This window comes from Megalobrama amblycephala, linkage group LG17 (genome assembly GCF_018812025.1).
Source record: "Megalobrama amblycephala isolate DHTTF-2021 linkage group LG17, ASM1881202v1, whole genome shotgun sequence".
NCBI classification, from domain to species: domain Eukaryota; kingdom Metazoa; phylum Chordata; class Actinopteri; order Cypriniformes; family Xenocyprididae; genus Megalobrama; species Megalobrama amblycephala.
The window spans coordinates 18,182,500-18,206,486 of NC_063060.1; the positions used below are offsets into that span (position 1 = coordinate 18,182,500).

A 23,987-nucleotide genomic window follows, 5' to 3' on the forward strand; every position below is an offset into this window, starting at 1 on the left:
AAACCTGACAAATGTCTTGAAATACAACATCGGAACAGTGTCTTGAGGTGTAGTAACCGTTGTATAAGTGGAATAATTGAGGTGTAACATTACCAACTCAGGTGTGCATTAGGCCGGTCTTCGATTATTCCTTACATATATAATGAAGAACAGGCATATTTTAGGACACACCTATTGCTTGGCACTAATAATCTACAAGAACCTATCAACTTATCAGAGTCTGAATCCAAGAAAGCTTAAAATGTCAATTTAAAAGAAAATGAGAATGAAAGATTCTCCCCCGGCCCTCCTCCGGGGGAAAGAATGGTCCTGCTACCATCTCCCTCAGAGCTGACATCTCTATCTCCGGGTCGCCCGTCTCCTGGCGCTTGGCAGATTTAGGATGAGCAGAGACGGGCTGCGCCGCCTTCCTGTGACCATCTCCTCGCTGCGGCTTAGGTGGAGGCTGTTGCTGAGCGGGAGTGGAGGCGGCTGCAGAGGGGTGCCGGGAGCTAAAACTGAGGAGATGAGTCCGTTCAGACTCCCTCATGTCAGCCAAGTTAAGCCATAGGTGGCGTTCCTGGACAACCAAAGTGGACGTGACCCGTAGGACGAGGTCAGTAGCAGTGCGCACCTCCTGCATAAGTCCCAGGTCAGCACTGCCCTTGTGCAGCTGTTTAAGTACCTTGGCCTAATGTACTTGGAGGATGGCCATGGCGTGCAGGGCGAAAGTGGCCACACCCACAGCTCTGTAAGCTTTGCCCACAAGTGTGGATGAGAACTTACAGGTTTTGGACAGGTGCTTGGGATCACCATGCCAGGTGGAGGTGCTCTGAGGACACAATTGCATAGCAACAGATCGCTCCACTGGGGGTATCCCCACGTACCCCTTGGCCACTCCAACATCGAGGGCAGTGAAGGGAGGTAGCCCCAGAATGGTTTCGGGGAGTTAAAGGTGCCTTCTACGAACTGGTGACTTCCTGATGCACTTCCAGGAAGAATGGTACCGGCGGGGGTGCTGACGATCAGCCAAAGTAGCCCTCTCACGAGAAGAAGAGGAACTAGAGAGGGGACTCTACCTCATTTGAGGTAATCAAGTCTCGATCTCTACACAGAGATGGTCATATTCCCGCAATGGGAACACGACTCATCCACGAACACAGCCTCAGTGTGAAAGCCCAGTCACGTGAGACAACGCTCGTAACTGTCAGACAGAGCCAAAAACCAACCGCAACCAGAAACACTTGGTCGGAATGACACCTTTAAAAAGATGCAGTATCACACTTGTGTTTACTCTTTTAGAGGAAAGCTCTTTCAATTGTGCTGAAGCGCTCAGGGAAGATCGCAGACAGCTGGAAGCAGGAAGCTCTTGCTGGCAATCTCTGCTGAAAAACGGCGTCACACCAACACAGAACTGAAGACTCGCTGAATACACTCTGGTGATTGCACAGCAACAAACACAAGCCCTCGGCGCCGAAGCGAAAGCTTGAATGCTTGCACAGCTCCTTATATACCCACAGAGCGGCGCAGATATCGTGATGCAAATTCTGCAGACCAAGGTACTCAGCGTACCATTGACTAGTTTTGTACCACTCGAAGGTGACTGGGCTATCGGGCGAGAACCCATCCGTCAGTATGTTCTGATGTAACGTCGAACGTGACCGATTGAAAGGGAATGAAAATTCTGTCATAGTCTACTCATGTCAATCCATACCTGTATGACTGACTGTCTTCTATGGAACCCAAAAGAAGGCATTCTGAAGAATGCCCCTAAAAAAAATGTGATGACAGAATTTAGATTTTCTCTCTTTCTCTCTCTCTTTTTAAGTTTGTTTCCTCTACACGGATGTTTAGAATGGCTGTCCAAGCTTGGAGTTTAAAACACAATGACAATCTGACAGCTAACATATCCCATCAGCCTCAAGAAAACCCAAATATCCTTTATAAGATCACTCAGTTGTCTCTCTCTTCTTTTTCCCTGTGTTCCTGCCCTGGTGTGATTTCTTCTTGTCTTCCACTGCCATGTAATTTCACTGAGCTTTGGGGATTCTATTCTCTGAGAGCTCAGATTGACATGAGGTTAATGGTCTGACATGCCAATGACCTGGTAAGTCATTTTCTCACTTCTCACTTGCTTTAAATGTGATTGACTATCTTATAGTATGTGAAAAAAGCTCCATGTGGCACACTCACATAAGGAGAAGAATGTCACAGTAAATTTCAAGATTTTTCAATCTTCAAGTGGCATCCAATATTTAAAAAGGTACAAAACGTTTAAGAATCAGTAGTAATAATCAATCGTTCAGGCTAAAATTTCATTTTCAGCCAAATACTGTTCAAAACAAATCACAAAAGATCAAAGACAATAGAATTATAAAAATTACATAAAGATTTTTTACAGTTTTTTTTTTTTTTTTTTTTTTTTTAATTACTAACATCCTTTTGTCCAATCTGTAGTTACATATTTGTTTAACCCTTTCAAATGCTCTCGGAGCGGTTCAGCATGTATATGTGAACAAACCAAGTGATCTCAGACCCCCCTAAAAGGATCCAAAAGCGAACTGTACTCAGATCAACTCCGGAGGTGGTTGATCTGAGTTCTTATGATGTTGTGGTGTGAATAAGAAAGGGTCTGAGATCACTTTAAGAAGTGATGTCACTTTCAGCTGGTTCCCTTTCTGGTTCACTTTAAGTGAACTGGGTTTGGTTCTTTTAAAACGAACTATATGTGAAAACACCCTATCATTCGAACCACACCAGAGTTCTTTTGGAAGCGGACCGAGACCCATCTTTTCAGTGGTCTCGGTCTGCTTGTTTGGTGCGCACCAGGGTTCGGACGGCAACGTTCACACATGCTCAAATGAACCGCACTAACAGAGCAATCGCACCAGGGTTAGTTTTAATCAAACAAACAAATCAAAATCGAATCAAACATGCCAAGTGTGAACGCACCCTAAAATTCTTACATTTTCATACAAGCTTACCCCATACCAAAAATCATGGAACCTATGTAAGCTATTTCTGCCATTAATATAAAATAAAAAAGTTATTGTCTAATGTACGTTCTATAAAGTAATGACTCATTCACTTTTAGATTGTATGTTGCTATGTTGCCAAGAATGCACACATTCAACACTCAACCAAAAATGTAGAATGGCTTACATGTAAGCATTCTACTTATAGATTGGAACATTAGGTCTTCATTTCTGACAAGCTGTGTTTAAGCATTTGCAAATGAGATTCATAATTTTGGTATTGGGTAAGCTTGTATGAAAAGAAAATTTAAGCATTTTAGAAACATGCATTTTGTGTGAAAATGACATGAATTGTGTTAATGGTATGGCCACAACAAACGGATGCTGTGCTAATTGTGTTCAGAGTTTTCAAAATGTGACTACAGATTGGACAAACGAAAGTTAGCAATTGAAAAAACTGTAAATAGTATGATGCTATGTTTCCAAGAATGCACATATTCAAAACTCAACCAAAAATGAAGAATTAAGCATTCTACTTTTACTGCAATAAAAGAAAAAACAATGGATTTCATATTTTCTGTAGGTAGAACTGAAACTTAACAAGTAATGCAGTTTTTGTAATGTCGTCAACTGTTAGTACTTTGACAGTCATTGTGCTATGATTGACTAAATGTTCATGTTGGATAGAAAACTAGTGCTATGTTTTGACAGAATGACTCGATTTTTATTCGGGTTTGCTGTGTTTTGATAGAGTTAGTATATGTAGAAAAAGGTTTTAAGCATTTTGAAATGTAGAGTTTACATTCATTTAACAAAATATGGTTTGGGGCAGAAAATTTACTTTTTGGCTTATTGTGTGATTTAGATGTGTTGCTGTGTTAAGAGTTTAGAAAAAGTACTTTAAGTATTTGTAAATGCATGTTAACAATTAAAAAAAACTAAGTCTTACTTAAAAGCACTCTTATGTTCAACTTATTGCATTTAATACGAATTTAAACTATAATACATTTTCATTTAATTGTAAATAACATGCAATTAAGTGCCCAAAAACATCAGTTCACACTTAAATATATTCTTTTAAAATATATTATTTTCATAATACTTAAGCAGCAAGACATATTTTTCACGAAGTATCTCAATTGTTTCTCAGAAGGCAGCATGATAGTATCATAAACTCATGTTCATATTTGTCTGTTCTCCAAGATCCAAAAATTAAATATGATTTCAAACATTTCATGTTCTGAAATGTTGTCATATTAGAGCAAAGTTTTCCCAAAATGGAGTTCATGACAACCTGGGTGTTCAAAGAGTTGATGAAAAAAATAATAATGAAATAATCAGAAAAATATAAAATTAAAATAAATAAACACTTTTAAAATAAACACAAAAATAAAACGGATAAAAAAAAAAAGATTTTGTTTACCTGCATGTTCATGCAAATGTGTTTTGTTATTTAAATATTACCCTTAAAATATCAGGAAGACTTCAAGAAAAAGTTTTATATCAAAGGGGACCAGCTGACAAAAAAGTTTGGGAATCCCTGTATTTACGTATAGCGCTATACTTTTGAAATTAATTTTAGGATTTCATATTTGAATGAATTTGAACAAATCTAGAAAAATCCAGTTTATTTTTCTTTTTCTTTTTTAGGATCACAAAAGACTTTTGTCCATATAATGGATGTCAGTGTTTGGTAACAACAGTTGAAGCATTTTTCAAAATAATAAATAGTGGGTTTTATGTTCCACAGAAGAAAGAAAGTCATGTTTGGAACAATATGAGGGTGAGTAAATGATGACAGACTTTCGTGAAAAAGCATCCTCTGAATAATCAAATATTCTTCTGGGATGGAAAGGCATTCTCTCTGCTCTCTGATTGGCCTTTGGCTGTAAAAGGAAATGAATCCCTTTCAGCACAGTAGAAATAAGCACATCCTCATTTACACTCATGCACAGACTGATGAGAAGACCATTGCTCATCTTATACACATCAAACATGATATAAATCACACCACAGAAACAATACCCCTGCCCTGACAATGCATATATTTGACTGAAACATAAACAATGCCATATATGCAGTGTGTACTGCAGCTGTGCCAGAGATATGAGAAAACACGAAAGACCTATTTTATATTTGTGATTTATGTTGCTTGTAAAAATAGATTTTGCCAGAATATAAAACTTCTTAATGACTATGAATGAAGCCCCATAATGGTTTATAGTTAGTGAACTGCCAGTGCTAGCCAGACAAACTTTGATTTGAATGAGGTTTGAAAAAAATCTGAAAATCTCTTAAAATATGAACTGTTAGGCTTTTCTGTGAAGATAAAGAAATACATTTACATTAATAAGAAATGGCATACAGCTCATTCCACCTGATTATTAAAGTGAGCTAGTGGTATTACAGATGGAAGAAATTAATTAAGTCATCTCGCCTGAGCCGTGTCTGAATCACATCAGCCATCTGAAATGCCAGCAGATTAAACACAAGCCTCTTCACTTTATACCAGATCAACACACTTTATTAAAAACTACCTCAATTAAATGTTTACACTTAATAAATGCAACTACTTCACTTTGACTAAATTAAATACTTTAAATTGATCAAAGATCATCACTTCTTGTTTTTAGGTAAGCCTTAATTTGCAACCTAAAAATATTTAAAGGACTTCTATCCAGAAGAATCAAATTTTCCATCATCTTCTGTGATAAATAAAATGTGCCATGAAGTTTCTGAAGGTTCCACCCATTGAAAAAAAGACCAATAATAAAACTAAGAAGCAAAAATGGCTCATTCTGAAATCCTGTAACATTAAAGGTGGTAAAGAGGATGTTTTGTTTTATACATTTTTGCAATATTACTTGAAACTGTCTTTACTAAGTGATAAAAGATTATTTATTAGGTGCACTGAAAGGAATATTATTAATATACATCATCTGTGCACGAGGTAGGGCCTTAAAAACATCAGCCAATCGTTTACGCGATCATCGCGTAAACGATTGGCCCTCTGGCTTGTCAATCACTGCCATTGCGAGAGACGTGCGCGGATTGGCCCTCTGGCTTGTCAATTACTGCCATGACGTTCCTTGTGAGAGACGTGCGGCTGCGCGCTCTAGTAACTTTCCACACTCTACAGGCGCTGCATGCAATGTTTTTGTCGGGAGACAGGAGTAACAACTGCAGATTATGAGTCACCTGCGGTGAGTCCGACATAATGAATCCAAAGTGTGTGCGCGGCTTAACGATTGTAAGGCCGATTATGAATGTAAATTGATACTTATGACTGATCGCGCTCAAACGCGTCCAGTCAGAGCCAGTTGCGTTTAGTATGCGATTACAGTCGGTGTTCAAATTCCATGTGAAAGCATATAAATCTGCTTCAGGAGCAGGAAACTATCGCTGTATGTTGAGCATAGTCAGAATGTTTTAGCTAGTCGTAAAATGTGTGCCCGGCTTAATGACACAGCGAATGCTGGTGGTAAACACTCGTATTCCGATACTCGTGCACGAGTTTTGGGAGGCGTTCACTTGAAATGAGCTGTGAAGGAGGGGGATTGTTCTTCCGCATGCGCTCATTTCAAAAACTCAGTCGATGAAAACATCCCCTGTACCACCTTTAAAGGGTTAGTTCACCCAAAAATGAAATTTTTGTCAATAATTACTCACCCTCTGTTTCAAACCCGTAAGACCTTAATTCTTCTTCAGAACACAAATTAAGATATTTTTGATAAAGGCGGCAAAGTCAATGCACTTTTCAAGGCCCAGAAAGATAGCAAAGACATCATTAAAAAAGTCCATGTGACTCCAGTGGTTCAACCTTAATGTTATGAATTGACGAGAGTAACAAAAAAAAAACTACTTTATTCAGCACTTCCAGGTTGTACATCAGAATGCCGGCACAGTATTGGCTGACGCTGTGCATGTGAGCACCATGACACATGCGTGTGCTGCTAACGCAAGATCCTCGTGCTCGAGCTGGCCAATAATGAGCCGGCATTCTGACGTAGAACCCCGAAGCGCTGCACTGTGTTTACAATGTCAACAGAGTAGAAGACTGACAGACAAGAGAAGAAATTGTTAAAGGTGCCCTAGAATTAAAAATTGAATTTATCTTGGCATAGTTAAATAACAAGAGTTCAGTACATGGAAATGACATACAGTGAGTCTCAAACACCATTGTTTCCTCCTTCTTATATAAATCTCATTTGTTTAAAAGACCTCAGAAGAACAGGCAAATCTCAACATAACACCGACTGTTACGTAACAGTCGGGGTGTACGCCCCCAATATTTGCATATGCCAGCTCATGTTCAAGCATTAGACAAGGTCAGGACGTCTGGATATGCACTGCTGAATCATCAGACTAGGTAAGCAAGCAAGGACAACAGCGAAAAATGGCAGATGGAGCAATAATAACTGACATGATCCATGATATCATGATATTTTTAGTGATATTTGTAAATTGTCTTTCTAAATGTTTTGTTAGCATTTTGCTAATGTACTGTTAAATGTGGTTAAAGTTACCATCATTTCTTACTGTATTCACAGAGACAAGACTGTCATTATTTTCATTTTTTAAATGCTTGCAGTCTGTATAATTCATAAACACAACTTCATTCTTTATAAATCTCTCCAACAGTGTGTAATGTTAGCTTTAGCCATGGAGCACTATCAAACTCATTCAGAATCAAATGTAAACATCCAAATAAATACCATACTTACGCAATTAGACATGCTGCATGACAAACACTTTGTAAAGATCCATTTTGAGGGTTATATTAGCTGTGTGAACTTTGTTTATGTTGTTAAAGGCAAGCGCGAGCTCCGTGGGCGGGGAAATCGGGCTTGTGTATTCATCACAAAAATTACTAATTTATTTGTTCAGAAACGGATGTAGGCTAACTTAAAATGTTATTTGTGTATTGTACTTTTCAGTAGGCTATATAATACAGCAAAACTACAAGCTTCATATTTGTGTTTTTCCCATTTTTATCCGTTGCAAACAGATAAAATGTAGGTCAAACCTTGTGATGGTGTAAAATGCTATTTTTAACCAGATCCTTGATCATTTCTCATTTCAGCATATTTTAGGGCAAATTGTTTTATGTCTCTTGAAAATATGAAATATTGGAGGATGAGGCAGTTAAAAAATGTATTGGACCCAAAAGCAATCCTAAAGCTTAAAAATCCTAAAAATTCAGCAAAGCGCTGTCATGAGAGGAAGTTATGAGAGCCAAGCAGCAAAACACACACACACACACACACACAAAGCTGAATTTTCAGCATCATTACTCCAGTCTTCAGTGATTCTTCTCATGATCCTTCAGAAATCATTTTAATATGCTAATTTGCTGCTCAAGAAACATTTTATTATTAATGATGTTGAAAACAGCTGAGCTGCTTAATATTTTTGTGGAAACCATGATACATTTTTTAGCATTCTTTGATGAATAGAAAGTTCATAAGAACAGTATTTATTTTTAACATTATAATGTCTTTAGGGTCACTTTTTATCAATTTAATCCATCCTTGCTTAATAAAATTCGGCCTATAAATATAGTTACATATTAATGATAGAGCATTTTCAGGTGAACTGTCCATTTAATATATATATACTTTACTGACCTGAAACTTTTAAAAGGTAGTGTAAATATATTTTAAAATGAGTAAAAATAATTCACAAAATCATGGTAAAAAAGAAAAAAAAAAAGAAAAAAGGAATTATGCAAATGTACTGGCTTCAGTCAGTGTTTAAGCTCATGTTGTGAAATGTGCCCATCCTCACATCACACATCCCTGCATCCACACCAGTAACGGCAGTGCATCAAACACTGAAGAATTTGCTGCCTGAGCTGACAGCCACACTGTCAGAATCTAGATTTATTTAGGCTCAGTTGCAATGGCCTTGCAAAGCGGGAGTCCGCACCACACTAAGGCTGTCAATCTACCATCAGTTAATAAAATCTGCTCAATCCAGTCCGGCTCTAGACAGGAAGTGAATACAGAATTGATGTCAAGGGAAAAACAGCGGTACATAATTGTTTTTTGTTTTGTTTTTTTTCTCCTAAGCCCCAGTGGGCTTCCCAATGCCAGTATGATTATGAAGAGTAATATTTGTAAGTCACCTCCACCGGTAAATGCTTAATTTAAGGGTAAAGTGGATCAATGCAGGCTGAACGCTGTGAATAAGTACCGTGCTCCTGTGAGGTGTATCACACACCTGCATCCCCAAACACCTGCTCATGCTGGCATATTTTCTGAAATGAGAGAGAAGAGCATCCACTCTGTTTAAATGAGAATGGATGCTTTGCTCTCTTGTTTTTCATTATTTCAAGATTAAATGTCATTTTTCTCCAGCTGATGTGGCATGGCAAGCACACGAGCAGCTAAAATGTGATCTAGTAGAGGCACTGAAGAGCTCACAGGCAGACAGATTTGGCTTTTCACAAGCTCATAATCAATGTTTATATGTGAATAAAAGCCTAAATTAAATAGTTTCATCATAGAAAGTGATTGAGTGTCTTCAGAAAATTTGGACTAAACCACTCAATTCATATAAAGTAGTTTTATGATCTCTTTATGAACTTTTTGAATCGTCAAAGTGGTAGTTGCATAGCTGTCTATGGAGGGACTGAAAGCTCTTGATTTGTGTTGAACGAAAGTCTTGATGAATGAAAGTCTTAACCAAGCTCCAAGATGGGTTAGATGGGTTAATTTGGATATCGTGGGATCTGTGATATCACACAGGCAAATATATTTGCATTTTACAGCCACTAGAGCAAGACTTCAACAAATTGTTATACATCATTGCATTATATGCCCCATCCACTTTTGATGTAATTTCTAGCGAGAAATTACAATTGTAGTAATTAAATATTCACAAAGTTATCACCAAAGCTCGCCTTATTTTGTTGTAGATCATTAAACCATTATACTGTCTCAGAAGTCTGTCCAAAATCAGTTTTGTGAGGTATCTTTGTACACTGCCTGCAAAGTCATTGCCTGACAGAGGCAACAAGTCAGCTGCCTAAGCTTTCGGACACAGCCTAAATAGAACCCATTATAATCACTGACACTATCTAGACTGGATCAAATATACAGATGCCAACAGGACAAACTATGCAGTTAAGGCCCATTCACACCAACAATGATAACTATAAAGATAACTAAAAAAGACAATTATATTAGCATCCACACCAATGCTCAATAAAGTTCTGTTTATTATAAGCACTTGCTGCAGTTCTGTCATCTGCCACTTTAATGTTGTGATTAGTAATTATCGCTTTCCCTGCCATTGACATAATTTTCCATCATTTATGACACAAGACTTTCCCGCCACTGACTAGTTTTTCCGGCAATCCACTGTTATACAGTAGGGGCACTGTTATGTGTTGTTCACAAGCTGTTTTATTGACATCTTTCCGCAGTTGAAACACTGATTGAGTGATTACATGAGACATGATATGGATTTCAGTAAGTTGTACTGTATCTTTCAACATACCTTCTGATGTTCATGCATGTTTTTTCGAACATGTATTAAAGTGGAAGTGATTACTTGCGCTCCGCGCTGACACTTGAAATGAGGCGTTACAGCGATCTGTCACGTCACATTTAAGAGCGTCAAAATGGCATTTGTTGTTTGAATTTTGTGATAAAATTGACAGAATTTGAAAGCTGAGACATTGTTTCTTTTTAGAAACAAATATGAAAATAATTGCTTTTATCGGCCGATACCAATCATTGGCCGATACATCAGTGCATCTATGATAATTTATTTTCCTTATTGTACCTACTAAGGAAACATCTCAGTCTTCAATTTGCTTCAATAAAGTACTAAGTGCCACATTTGATATTTCCCAAACGAACCCTTGGAATGAATCTTTGATTTGATGTTTATTGCATTTCTCCTTTCTAAATTCCCTTTCTCCTTGTATTTAAATAGATGTCCTGATTAAAAAAAGTAATCATTTTCTAATAACACATCCTCATTACCTTTGTTTAGTAACTAAAAAGAGCTCCAGCTTTTTAAATAAGTGGCTCCATTGGGATCCTGACACATGCTGGATCTAACTGCCTTTAATTTCCGGCCTGTCCCAGATCACCCTATTTGTCTGTATTAATTACTCAGAGTGATAAAGACCATGTCTTAATGAATCTGACAGCACTGGGACAATGTGGTCTATACGCTGCTGGTATTTGCAGAAATCATTCTTGAAATATGTGCAGGTCTATTATACAGTTGCTTGTCTTTTAATCACAAAGGTGTCAAAATGTTAACAGTTTAATATGCAAGATAAATGCACATAATCCACATGATGCATGGCATTATCTACACCGATATACAAGATAAATGCACCTGATCCACATGATGCATGAAATTATCTACATCATAGCCTGAAATGATGCACCTTTAATAAACAGATTTATAAGGTGCATACTATTTATATAGGAATAATGTATTGCTCAATTTCCTGCAACTGCTTTGTTCATCCTTTATTGTAAAATGCATTAAAGGTGCCATCGAATTGAAAATGAATTTACCTCGGCATAGTTGAATAACAAGAGTTCAGTACATGGAAATGACATACAGTGAGTCTCAAACTCCATTGTTTCCTCCTTCTTATATAAATCTCATTTGTTTAAAAGACCCAAAAGAACAGGCGAATCTCAACATAACACAGACTGTTACGTAACAGTCGGGGTGTACTCCCCCAATATTTGCATATGCCAGCCCATGATCGAGGCATTACACAAGGGCAGGCAGTATTAACGTCTGGATGTGCACTGCTGAATCATCAGACTAGGTAAGCAAGCAAGCACAACAGTGAAAAATGGCAGATGGAGCAATAATTACTTACATGATCCATGATAACATGATATTTTTAGTGATATTTGTAAATTGTCTTTCTAAATGTTTCATTAGCATGTTGCTAATGTACTGTTAAATGTGGTTAAAGTTACCATCGTTTCTTACTGTATTCACGGAGACAAGAGCCGTCGCTATTTTCATTATTAAACACTTGCAGTCTGTACAATGCATAAACACATCTTCATTCTTTATAAATCTCTCCAACATTGTAGCATTAGCTGTTAGCCACAGAGCATACTATCAAACTCATTCAGAATCAAAAGTAAACATCCAAATACATACCATACTTACGCGATTAGACATGCTGCATGACGAACACTTTGTAAAGATCCATTCTGAGGGTTATATTAGCTGTGTGAACTTTGTTTATGCAATGATAGAGTCGAGAGCTCGGTAGGGGGCGGAGAGCGCGAGCAATTAAAGGGCCAGCAGCCTGAATCGGTGCATTTCTAATTATGCCTCAAAATAGGCAGTTAAAAAAAATAATTAAAAAAAATCTATGGGGTATTTTGAGCTGCAACTTCACAGACACATTCAGGGGACACCTTAGACTTATATTACATCTTGTAAAAAAAACATTCAATGGCACCTTTAAATGGTATTCAAATGATAACAAATGTTATCCAATGATAACTAATGTTAACAAATGAGACCTTATTGTAAAGTATAATGAGTACTTTTTTTTTCTTTTTTTTGTAATTATGCTAAAGTGTACTTCTTTTTCACAAGGGAACCCTTAAATTCTGTCAATATATTACTCTATTAAAGAGTCCTAATTCCAGGTCTCACAAACTTTAGAGAAAACATTCCTTACTGTGACGATGAGGCCTTTTTCTTGGAAGTATTTGACCAGGGGGATGGCATTCTGTTTGAAATTAGTCAAGCGCCGATCGATAGCTTTAGGGTTGTCATCTGGGCGACCCTGCTGCTCCTCACGCTTCTCCAGACGCTCCTTCAGACGCTGGTTGGAGCAGGCCAGAAACACCACCAGGTCTGGAGTACAGATCTACAGAGACAGAACATGAGTGTCTATTAACTAGTAATGTCTCAGTTCAAGTTGATATTCATGGGTTCATTCACCTTCTGGAAGTCAAGTTCAAAGTGACTTGTAGCTGCAGTGATCTGCAAATACATTAAGTGCCACTCTGTGGTTATACATCTAACGAATCTTCAAGTAAGATCTAAGATGAGTTTTGGCACTTCATATTATAATGAATGAAATTGGATGTGGACGAGAGGCAAATAAGCATACATCAGATGTCTTAGTTGTAACATTCATATGCAAAACCATAGGAAATGCTCAGCATTTTGTATGACTGAGGTATTACACAAATCTTATTTTACATTGTAGGCTTTATAGTGCACAACAATATTGTTCAATTGCAAAAAAATCTGCTAGTAAAAGTAAAACATAGAGTTGGTTGCTATGGTTACTGACAAAATCTAAAGCCGGGGACACACCTAACGATTAGCTGAAACATTCTAAGACTGAACTCAACACACATACCGATTGTTTCCTTCGACGGGAGCCGATTTATATACTCACACATGGAATTTGAACACCGACTGTAATCGCAGACTGAACGCAACTGGCTCTGACTGGACGCGTTTGAGCGCAATCAGTCATAAGTATCAATTTACATTCATAATCGGCCTTACAATCCTTAAGTGTGTGCGCGGCTTTAGTCTAGTGATAACAGAGCTAGTTGCATTGATGTTATACATATCAAATTGAATATACGCATATCAGCCGTTTAAACTATGCTAATGTACAGCATGGCTGAAAGAGTGCAATTTCACGTGCAACATGTCCAACGCCTTAATTTTATCTTCACAAATAGCATGTCAAGCGTCACGTTTATTGAGTGTTTCTTTGCTTGTCATGCCACTAATTGAAAACTGGGAATATTAAAAAACAATACACTGAATGCTTTAATTAAAACCTTGGGACTTTTTTATCTTTTGTCCAAACTGGCAGCAGGCCTACACTGAGTTCATGTACATGAAGTCTTAACAAAATAATGACCACAAAGGGCAGATATTTGATCTGAAATGTTAAGTCATATTCTTAACCAGTCGCCTGCTGGAAAGCCTTTTGGGAATGTGTACTTAATTAGTCACTAGAGAGAGAGAGAGAAAGAGAGAGAGAAAGACTACAAATGTCAGTTCATAAATGCCTTAAAGCCTGTCACAAAACAGAAAAGCATGATGATTATCTCAACAGAAGCATGGCAGGCAAAATGTCAGTGAAAGCTAAGACACTGAAATGTTTTTTTGCCATTTAAACTAAAATTCACTCCAAACTTATCTTTAAAAAGGGACAGATTTGGATATACCAGAGGTCACATCACCCCCCCCCCCTCAAAACTTTCCACTTAATGAAATGTGTAAATATTATAAATTATAATGTCAATTATAATACCCTATGAATTTTTAACAAATGTTTTATATGATAAATAATATTATTTATATAAAATAATTCAGAAATATTTATATTATGCACTATTTCTATGTCACTTTTCACATTGTGTCACTGAGCATGTGAACTCCATGTACAAAAGGTTTTTATACAAACTTTATACAAAACCAAAAGTACAGATGTTCTGGATTCCTTTGAAGCACATACATTTCATCCTGAATCTCAATTCATGAAACAGCGCAATCTAAAGAGAAAGAAGCTGGATGAGGTCTCATGGGATGCCATGAACTGAAGATAAAAATATCTCTGTCCCTTTGGGTTGTCAGAAAATTGTTTTAAAGGGTATTACACCTAGAAGAACCCTCAAAGCCCCCGTCATTTATACCTCCCGATGTGTAATACACATGACAGACTGCCAATCTATCTAACCATGATCATAACCCTCTGAGAAATGCTACTGTCCCACTTTTCTCACTTGTCTCTCTGCAGAGTTAGCCTTTTGCTTATCTTCAAAATCTATTAATAGTGTTCTGCTTTTGTCTTCTAGTTTCCATTTGTTTTTTACTGCCTTAATTATTCCAGTCAGTCATTATCATGTTTCCGCAAATTCCATTCATTTTTTTATTTTTGCGTTAGATTGTAAAGAATAGTGCCCAAAAAACAAACAAACAAAATTTCTGTATTTTCTCACCCTCATGAATCTTTCCTCTCAGATTTTATTTATTTCAAACTACTCCTTTAAGTAAACAGAGCTGTGATCTTGCTAATTCCTGTCAGCATTTCGCCCTCAGTCAAAGCTCTGTGCTACATGCCAACTGCACTCAGAAAACAGCTTGTTCAAACAACCTCAAGCTTGTAATGCCACATTAGCAAAGGCCCTATAGGGCCGAAAAGAAAGAAACACATTACGATCACATAGTATGTTATTAATGTGACTGTAAATGCCACCAAAACAACACAAAAAGTCAACAGAAAAACTATAACTGCCAGCTGAAATTTTTTGTTTAGAAAAGCATCAGTAGTATATTTAGTATGTATTGAGCTAAACCACTCCACAATGTCACACAAAATAAGACATTTTGAAAAATGCCACCAGTGTTGTTTTGGACTCCATTGACTTTCACTGTATAGACAAAAAGTTCAAACATTTTTTTTAAATATCTCTTTTGTGTTTCAGAGAGGAAAGAAAGTCATACAGATTTAGCGAAACATGAGGGTGAGCAGTGGTGGTCTTTAGCAAAGCAATTTACATTTTTCAAGTATATGTACTTTATCAGAGTATATTTATTTTCCAAAATGTTTACTTCACTACATTCCAAAGCATAATGTACGTTTTATTTCACTGCATTTCATAAAAACATCACTTGTTATTTTTAACTGAAGAAATCAATTCCCGCTCCGAAATGCAATTGCAATTGTTTTAAATGAACCTGTTGAATCGGTTTGATTTAATGAGACATTTGGATAATTAATAGGAATAACCCTTACACAGCCCATGAGCCAGCGCTCCCAAGTCCGGTGGTCTCAGCGCTCTCAAGTCCGGTGGTCCCAGCACTCTTTAGCCTGGAGTTCTTTTCCTTGTCCTCAGTGCTCCCAGTGATGGCAGCTGCCATTTTGTGTGTCTCGGGCATACACACTTCCCCTGAAGCGACGGCATTTGCCAAGGCCACGGAGGCCGCTTCTGAACTCTCTGTGGCCCCTGTTGGCTCTGTTATGGCCAAGTAGGCCGTCTCTGAACTCTCATTGCTCCATGCCACCATCACAGAGACTGTCCATTGACTTGCTGTGCCCCATGCCACAGCCATGGAGGCAGTCCACAAAGTCATTGTGCCCCGTGCCATGGCCACAGAGGCCGTCAACAAACTCTCTATGCTCCATGTCACGGACAAAGAAGCCATCCATGCACTTTCTGTGCTCCCTGTCATGGAAAAAAATCCTCCATTGTGGCCTCCTGATTCCCAGTGGTCTTAATCAGAGTGGAGTGGAGCTCTGCTGAGGCGGTCATCTCCTCTACCGGCTCCGCCCTGGTGCTATCCATCACGGACAAAGAAGCCATCCATGCACTTTCTGTGCTCCCTGTCATGGAAAAAAATCCTCCATTGTGGCCTCCTGATTCCCAGTGGTCTTAATCAGAGCGGAGTGGAGCTCTGCTGAGGCGGTCATCTCCTCTACCGGCTCCGCCCTGGTGCTATCCATCACGGACAAAGAAGCCATCCATGCACTTTCTGTGCTCCCTGTCATGGAAAAAAATCCTCCATTGTGGCCTCCTGATTCCCAGTGGTCTTAATCAGAGCGGAGTGGAGCTCTGCTGAGGCGGTCATCTCCTCTACCGGCTCCGCCCTGGTGCTATCCATCTCCACCACATCCACCTGATCCTCCATGGCCTCGTCCTCTGCTCCAAATTCTAGGCCCACCTTTGCTCCAGGATCCAGGCCCACCTCTGTAGCAAGTCTAGGCCTGCCTTTGCTCCACGTTCCAGGCCAGCCTCTTCTCTATGGTCCAGGCCCGCATCTGCTCCAGGATCCATGGTCTTGTTCCCTGCTTCGAGGTCCAGGTCTGCCACCACTTCTTGGTCCAGGTCTGCCGCCATGCCATGATCCAGGCCCTATATGACTGCCTTTTACGGAATAGTCACTCTACTGTAATGCTCAGCACATATATGGATTTGGATGAGCCAGCTCATGCCACTTTCTCAGGACAGACATACTGGAATAATCTTTAGCTGGCCTTTCTAACAGGCTGGGGAGACAGTGTCTCTCAGCTTTGCTCACAGTGGAGATATTTGGTAATCCTGTAATGATCGCTGTTAAAGCTGTGGTCTGATCCCTTCTCTTTCTGTGCTCATCTCATAATTGGGTTTTAAATCCCTTCATTGCTGCTGCTCATCTCTATTCTGTGAGAGTCAAAGCTAATTCAGTTACTGAGGTTAGCTGTGGTGACACCGTTATTGGTTGCCTGGTCACCGAACACAGTCACACAACACACAGTCTATGGCCTGTTCAAACCTTTCGCTATCCCACAAACACACAATAAAAAGACTCTTTGTTATTCATATCATCTCCTGCATTGGTAAATGAGTTTCTGTCTTCTATGATCTGGTTTGATTGTATTCTATGCTTTCATTGAATCTAAGCTAATCTCACACCCTCCATATTTGTTCCATGAGGATTCCGCTTTTTTTTTTTTTTTGCCATCGGAATCAAATGAAAGCCTTGTTTTGTTTATGTCGTCAATGTATATTGCTAAATTCATATTTTATTTTGTGATATATTATATATATATATATGCACTCTTCTTGGACACTGTTGAATACTGTGGGCCGACTACTGTCTGCTCCCCAGAAGGATTGCGAGGTGCAGCCTAGCACACAAAAATCAAGATTTTTTTTTTTTTTTTTTTTGGCATGTCTTCACTCATAAATTCTCTCACTGACTGTGCCTGCACCTCCAGGAAAAGGCAGAGAGAGACAGAATAAGGATGCTCATAGGGCAGAATCTATGTTTGAATCTGGGCCCCCTTTAAAACGTGACAGCCAGCACACAGAAAGTAAAATAATTAATGGAACAGTAAAGCCAGACATCACTAAACATTTACTTTGATGGTAATATACAAGAATGTGCCATATGTGAGCTTGTATCATGTAAAAATACCAATGACAGAAATGAACTTTTCCATTAGGAGGTGATATTTTCCCCCTTAAACTGATTTCCATGCAGGGCATCATCTTTTGTGTCAAATTGAATCAAGTTTTGGCAATTGCAATAATAAGACACTTTAACACTTTCACCAATCAAATAAAATCAGTAATAACAAAATCCATCTTTGCATTGCAGTGGTGACAGAAGCGGAATCTGAAGTGCCATTTAGTCTGCATTCAATCAGACTGTTTGATGCTGCGAAGAGGTGCCATGAATGCATTTACATTGCAATAACATTGCAAATTAATAAATGTTATGAGAATGATGTCGTAAGTATTACATTTTAAATACAGAAATATGACATTATTGAGAAAAAAAATAAAATAAATAAAACTGAAGCTAAACTTTAGTTAAAACCTGCTGATTATTTTGGGAAAAGAGCAAGCGACTGTCTTTATGGGCTAATAATTCACTTAACTGATTCATTCAACATGGCTGATTTACTCACGAACAAAGCAAGTGAATGTCTTTTTGAATGGGTCATTGAATAATAATAAAACCAATTAATTCAAAAAACATTCATTCAATAATAAAACACTAGTGTGTCATTTAGAGATGCACAACAGTTCTGTTGTGGCTTTAGTTGCTATCTTTGTTGACAAAACTGACCATATTATGTTTAATAGTATAATAGTTACTTCGTATTAACATCTTGTTTATTGTATAAAATCAATATCACATTTACAATAGTGCTGATATTCAAGAAAAACAGCACTTTTTCACGTGACAATGCTTAACTATATAATACAACCCGAATTCCGGAAAAGTTGGGATGTTTTTTTTTAAATTTGAATAAAATGAAAACTAAAAGACTTTCAAATAACATGAGCCAATATTTTATTCACAATAGAACATAGATAACATAAATGTTTAAACTGAGAAATTTTACAATTGTATGCACAAAATGAGCTCATCTCAAATTTGATGCCTGCTACAGAATAGTTGGGACGGGGGCATGTTTACTATGGTGTAGCATCTTCTCTTCTTTTCAAAACAGTTTGTAGTTGAAAGATTTGGACTGCAAGCTGGCCAATTCAGGACCCAGACTCTTCTACGACGAAGCCATGCTGTTGTAACAGCTGCAGTATGTGGTTTTGTATTGTCCTGCTGAAATACATAAGGCCTTCCCTGAAATAGACGTCATCTGGAAACCTTTATATTCCTCTCAGCATTCATAGTGCCTTCCAAAACATGCAAGCTGCCCATACCGTTTGCACTTATGCACTCCCATACCACTCATAACACGCTCATAACACGCTGGAAAGTCTCCCTTCTCTTTAGCCCGGAGGACATGGCGTCTGTGATTTCCAACAAGAATGTAAAAAAATTTGACTCGTCTGACCATAGAACACTTTTCCACTTTGAAAAAGTCAATTTTAAATGAGCCTTGGCCCACAGGACATGACGGCGGTTCTGGACCATGTTCACAAATGGCTTCCTTTATGCAAGATAGAGCTTTAGTTGGCATCTGCAGATGGCACGACGGATTGTGTTTACCGACAGTGGTTTCTAGAAGTATTCCTGGACCCATTTAGTAATGTCATTGACACAATCATGCCGATGAGTGATGCATTGTCGTCTGAGGGCCCAAAGACCACGGGCATCCAATAAAGATCTTCGGCCTTGTCCCTTAGGCACAGAGATTTCTCCAGTTTCTCTGAATATTTTCATGATGTTATGCACTGTAGATGATGAGATTTGCCACGCCTTTGCAATTTGACGTTGAGGAACATTGTTTCCCACAATCTTTTTACGCACTCTTTCACAGATTGGAGAGCCTCTGCCCATCTTTACTTCTGAGAGACTCTGCCTCTCTAAGACATCCCTTTTAGACCTGTAGCAGGCATCAAATTTGAAATGAGCTCATTTAGTAGATAAAAGTGTAAAATTTCTCCGTTTAAACATTTATGTTATCTGTGTTCTATTGTGAATAAAATATTGGCTCATGTGATTTAAAAGTCTTTTAGTTTTCATTTCATTCAAATTTAAAAAATGTCCCAACTTTTCTGGAATTCGGGTTGTACAAAAAAATATATTCATTTTGGTGGCATTTTTGACTTAAATCACCATTAATTTCTGACACAAAAAAATGTGAGAAATAGTTTTTTCCCCATCAGCCATTAATCATTTTTATTCAATTTAATCATTTTTATTAATCAAATTAAATAGAATTTGTGCACTTTTTAGCTTAAGGGTCTATTTCTACTTCATCTGACTTGACTGAAAAAGTCCATTCAAATCTGTGGTGTAACAAGACACAATGAGATTGGCAGATAAGACAATATTTCGCACCGTTGCACAAAAATACCTGCATGCCATTACATGCCGTACCTGCAAAAGGAAGTCAACAGATAATGTGACATCATGAGATCATTTCTCAGATAAGCGGTGTTCCGAATCTATTTTCTGGCAACAACAAGTGTGTTCCTCACAGCTCTCTGCCTACGTTAAAGCATCTCTTAGATAATTGGTGTGAAATGACGAAGGCTGGGAACAAGCATGAGGAATGGAAAGAGAAGGAGAGAGAGACGGAAGCATATCTGATTCTTGGTACTCATTAAATTTCACTGCTCATGTCCACAGACTGAACTCAGTGATCACTTCATTTGCAGCCTGGAAACCACACTATGTGGCATTTGCAGGTGGTGACTTCCACAATTTTCAAATCTGGACTAGCAATCTCATGTATTTGTAAAACTTAAAGGTTAATTTGAGACCGACAGCAAGTGCGGTCAGGGGTAAGGGGGGGGTTTGAGTTAGCCGTAATAGCTAACATACTATTTCCAAGGCCCGCTGTCTTACAGGAAATAGGGAAAAAAAATGTGAGAGAAAGCTAATTAGCCATGATGAAAGTGAAGGAATAGGCTGTAATTTAGAGATGAACATGCATTGAGACCTGCAATTGAGAGCTGTTACATGATTTCCTTTTAGAGAAGCTAAACATTAAAAAAGAAGAAAGCTGACATTAGCTTCTTTTTGACAGGTTTATAGACATTAATATACGCCTGTCACTGTCCAAGTCACATCTCTTGAAGGCTGTCAAGTGGTTCCTGTCAGAAACATCAAAAATAGAGAGTTTCAAGTATACATTTGAGATCTGACGTGTGTTACACGTACAAGTCACTCATACAGATGTGAATCAACAGGGTGTGAAATATTAGCTCTCAACCCATTCTCAAATGGCAGACTGACAAAACTGTCTTAATGTTTTGTCAAAGGTAGAGATCTGTCTGTGATCACTCCCCATTAAAGCAACCCCTTGTGAAAAAGAAGTACATTTAATTGTATTGGATGTGCACTTGTGGCGTACTTCGAATCTTAAGTTTAATTTTTAAAATCTGTACTTGCAGATAATATAATATTAATTAAATAAAAGGCCACTTGTGTGTATTCTTTCATGACTATGTTTCTTAACAAAATTAAGTACACTTTTAAAAAGTGCACTTTGTAATATTTTCAAATTAAAAGCTTTACTTCAAAGCATGGGCGAAATTTTCATTTAACAGTTGGGGGGACAATAAATTAAAAATTTCTCAAGAGCAATTTTTGAAGGGGACACAAATAATACAACTCAAAATGTTTCTAAACAAGGCGAGACACCCCAGGTAAATAGGGTAAAAAAAATAACTAATAGATATCACAATACTTCCCCAGCTGGTTGATTACATTAAAAATTGCAAACATGTTTTGTATTACAAGTTTTTTTAAATGTTATGTTTAAATATGCAAATGAGGCATTATCTAATTAAATATGAGCTAATTTGCTTACATTTCTAGAACAAAAATCTGAATTCAGGTTCAAAATTCTCATTTAATTTTTTGGACATATTAAATTCAAAGGTTTTTACAGAGGGAATTTTGGATATCTCTTTTTATCACTCCATAAATCAGAAAATACTATCAACAGCCAGAAAAAAAATTAATTTTCAGCATTTTTTTAGGAATAAAATGTTGTATAAAATACGGCAAATTATATATCAACAAATCCCTCAGTAAAAACCTTCAGAATATAGATAGGAATAAACCTGTAAAGTTTGGTGTATATAAGTTCTGCTGAAGTGGAGATTTCTGACTCAGAGCAGGAGAAAAAACTCATTTTGAGAAAATGGCCTTTAAAGATATTTACTGTAATTGAAATCTATAGATGCAAATAGATAAAGTGCTATAAAACATACACTTAAAAGTGTATTTTGGATGTTTTCTTTCCACCAGTCTGAAAAAACACTTTATGAAAAGCCCAAAAGGGCAAAATCTCAAAATTGACAGGTACCTAAAAAAACAGTGTTTTTGCCTGTAGTGTCTCCCCTTAAAATGCATTTTTTTTGCCCCGTTTGCATTTGTATTGTTTTACTACTTACACAATTATTTTAAGTATATATCATTATATTACTTACAATACAAAGCGTGGTTTTAATTATATTTTAGAGGGGGGACAACCCTCAGATGGGGTAGGTCCTGAGCCCCCTGCGATTTCCGACTACGCTTCAAAGCAAGCACATCAAGTACTTGATTATAATTTTATAATCAATTTTAATGATTATAATATAACTGTATATTTCATATTATGTAACATTTTAAATGTACTAAATTGCAACATTATCATTACAAATGTGTAATTACAAATATATTTAAATACATGACAAAAGTTTGAATGGAAATTACATTAAAGTATATTTTAATTCACCATAAATTCTTGTCAGTACATTCGGCAGTACACTTTAACCATATTTAAGATAAGTCCTACTTACGTGGGTACACTCTTAAGTTCAATTAATTGCATTCAATATAAATTTAAACATTTTAATGTCATTGTAAATAATATGCAATTAAGTGTCCGAAACATTACATTCAGTTTGCACTTCTCTTTTTAAAGGTGCCCTAGATTCAAAAATTTAATTTACCTCGGCATAGTTAAATAACAAGAGTTCAGTACATGGAAATGACATACAGTGTGTCACGACCGTCAGTGAGAGTGCCCGAATTAGCCACTTGAGGGCACTCCATCCTGGACTGTTTTCACCCCATTAACTACATTTCCCATATACACTCCCTGGACTAATTACCATTCATCATTGCACCCAGCTGTTTTGTGTTTGTTAATTAGTGTTTGTCTATTTAATCTCAGTTGTGTCTGTCCCTGGTTGTGGTTCGTTGTATTTGTTACGTGCACTGTTTTATATCTCTGGCTTGTTGTTTTGTGGACTGATTACCTGGATTTTGACCTCTTGCCTGCCTTGGATTTACGTTTCTGGACTCCCCAATAAATACTTATGCTGCACTTGGATCTTTTACATCTTGTTCTTGTGCACCCGTGACACAGTGAGTCTCAAACTCCATTGTTTCCTCATTCTTATATAAATCTCATTTGTTTAAAAGACCTCCGAAGAACAGGCGAATCTCAACATAACACCGACTGTTACGTAACAGTCGGGGTGTACGCCCCCAATATTTGCATATGCCAGCCCATGTTCCCAACATTATGAAAGGCATTAGACAAGGGCAGAACGTCTGGATGTGCAGAGCTGAATCAACAGACTAGGTAAGCAAGCAAGGACAATAGCAAAAAATGGCAGATGGAGCAATAATTACTGACATGATTCATGATAACATGATATTTTTAGTGATATTTGTAAATTGTCTTTCTAAATGTTTCGTTAGCATGTTGCTAATGTACTGTTAAATGAGGTTAAAGCTACCATCGTTTCTTACTGTATTCACGGAGACAAGAGCCGTCGCTATTTTCATTTTTAAACACTTGCAGTCTGCATAAACACAACTTCATTCTTTATAAATCTCTCCAACAGTGTAGCATTAGCCATTAGCCACGGAGCATAGCCTCAAACTCATTCAGAATCAATGTAAACATCAAAATAAACACTGTACTTACGCGATTAGACATGCTGCATGACGAAAACTTTGTAAAGATCCATTTTGAGGGTTATATTAGCTGTTTGAACTTTTTTTATGTTGTTTAAGGCAAGCGCAAGCTCTTGGGGCGTGGAGCACGAGAATTAAAGGGCCACACACCCTGAATCGGCTCATTTC

At 37.7% G+C, this 23,987-nt stretch overlaps 1 protein-coding gene across 1 annotated transcript in view; it reads right to left on the minus strand.

Moving 5' to 3' along the window:
• ak5 (adenylate kinase 5) overlaps nt 1-23,987 on the minus strand; it is a 109,766-nt gene that overhangs the window by 63,855 nt on the left and 21,924 nt on the right. Inside the window, exon 6 of the mRNA XM_048162973.1 lies at nt 12,640-12,831. Coding sequence (XP_048018930.1) covers nt 12,640-12,831 — 192 coding nt within the window. The remainder of the gene's footprint in view (nt 1-12,639; nt 12,832-23,987) is intronic.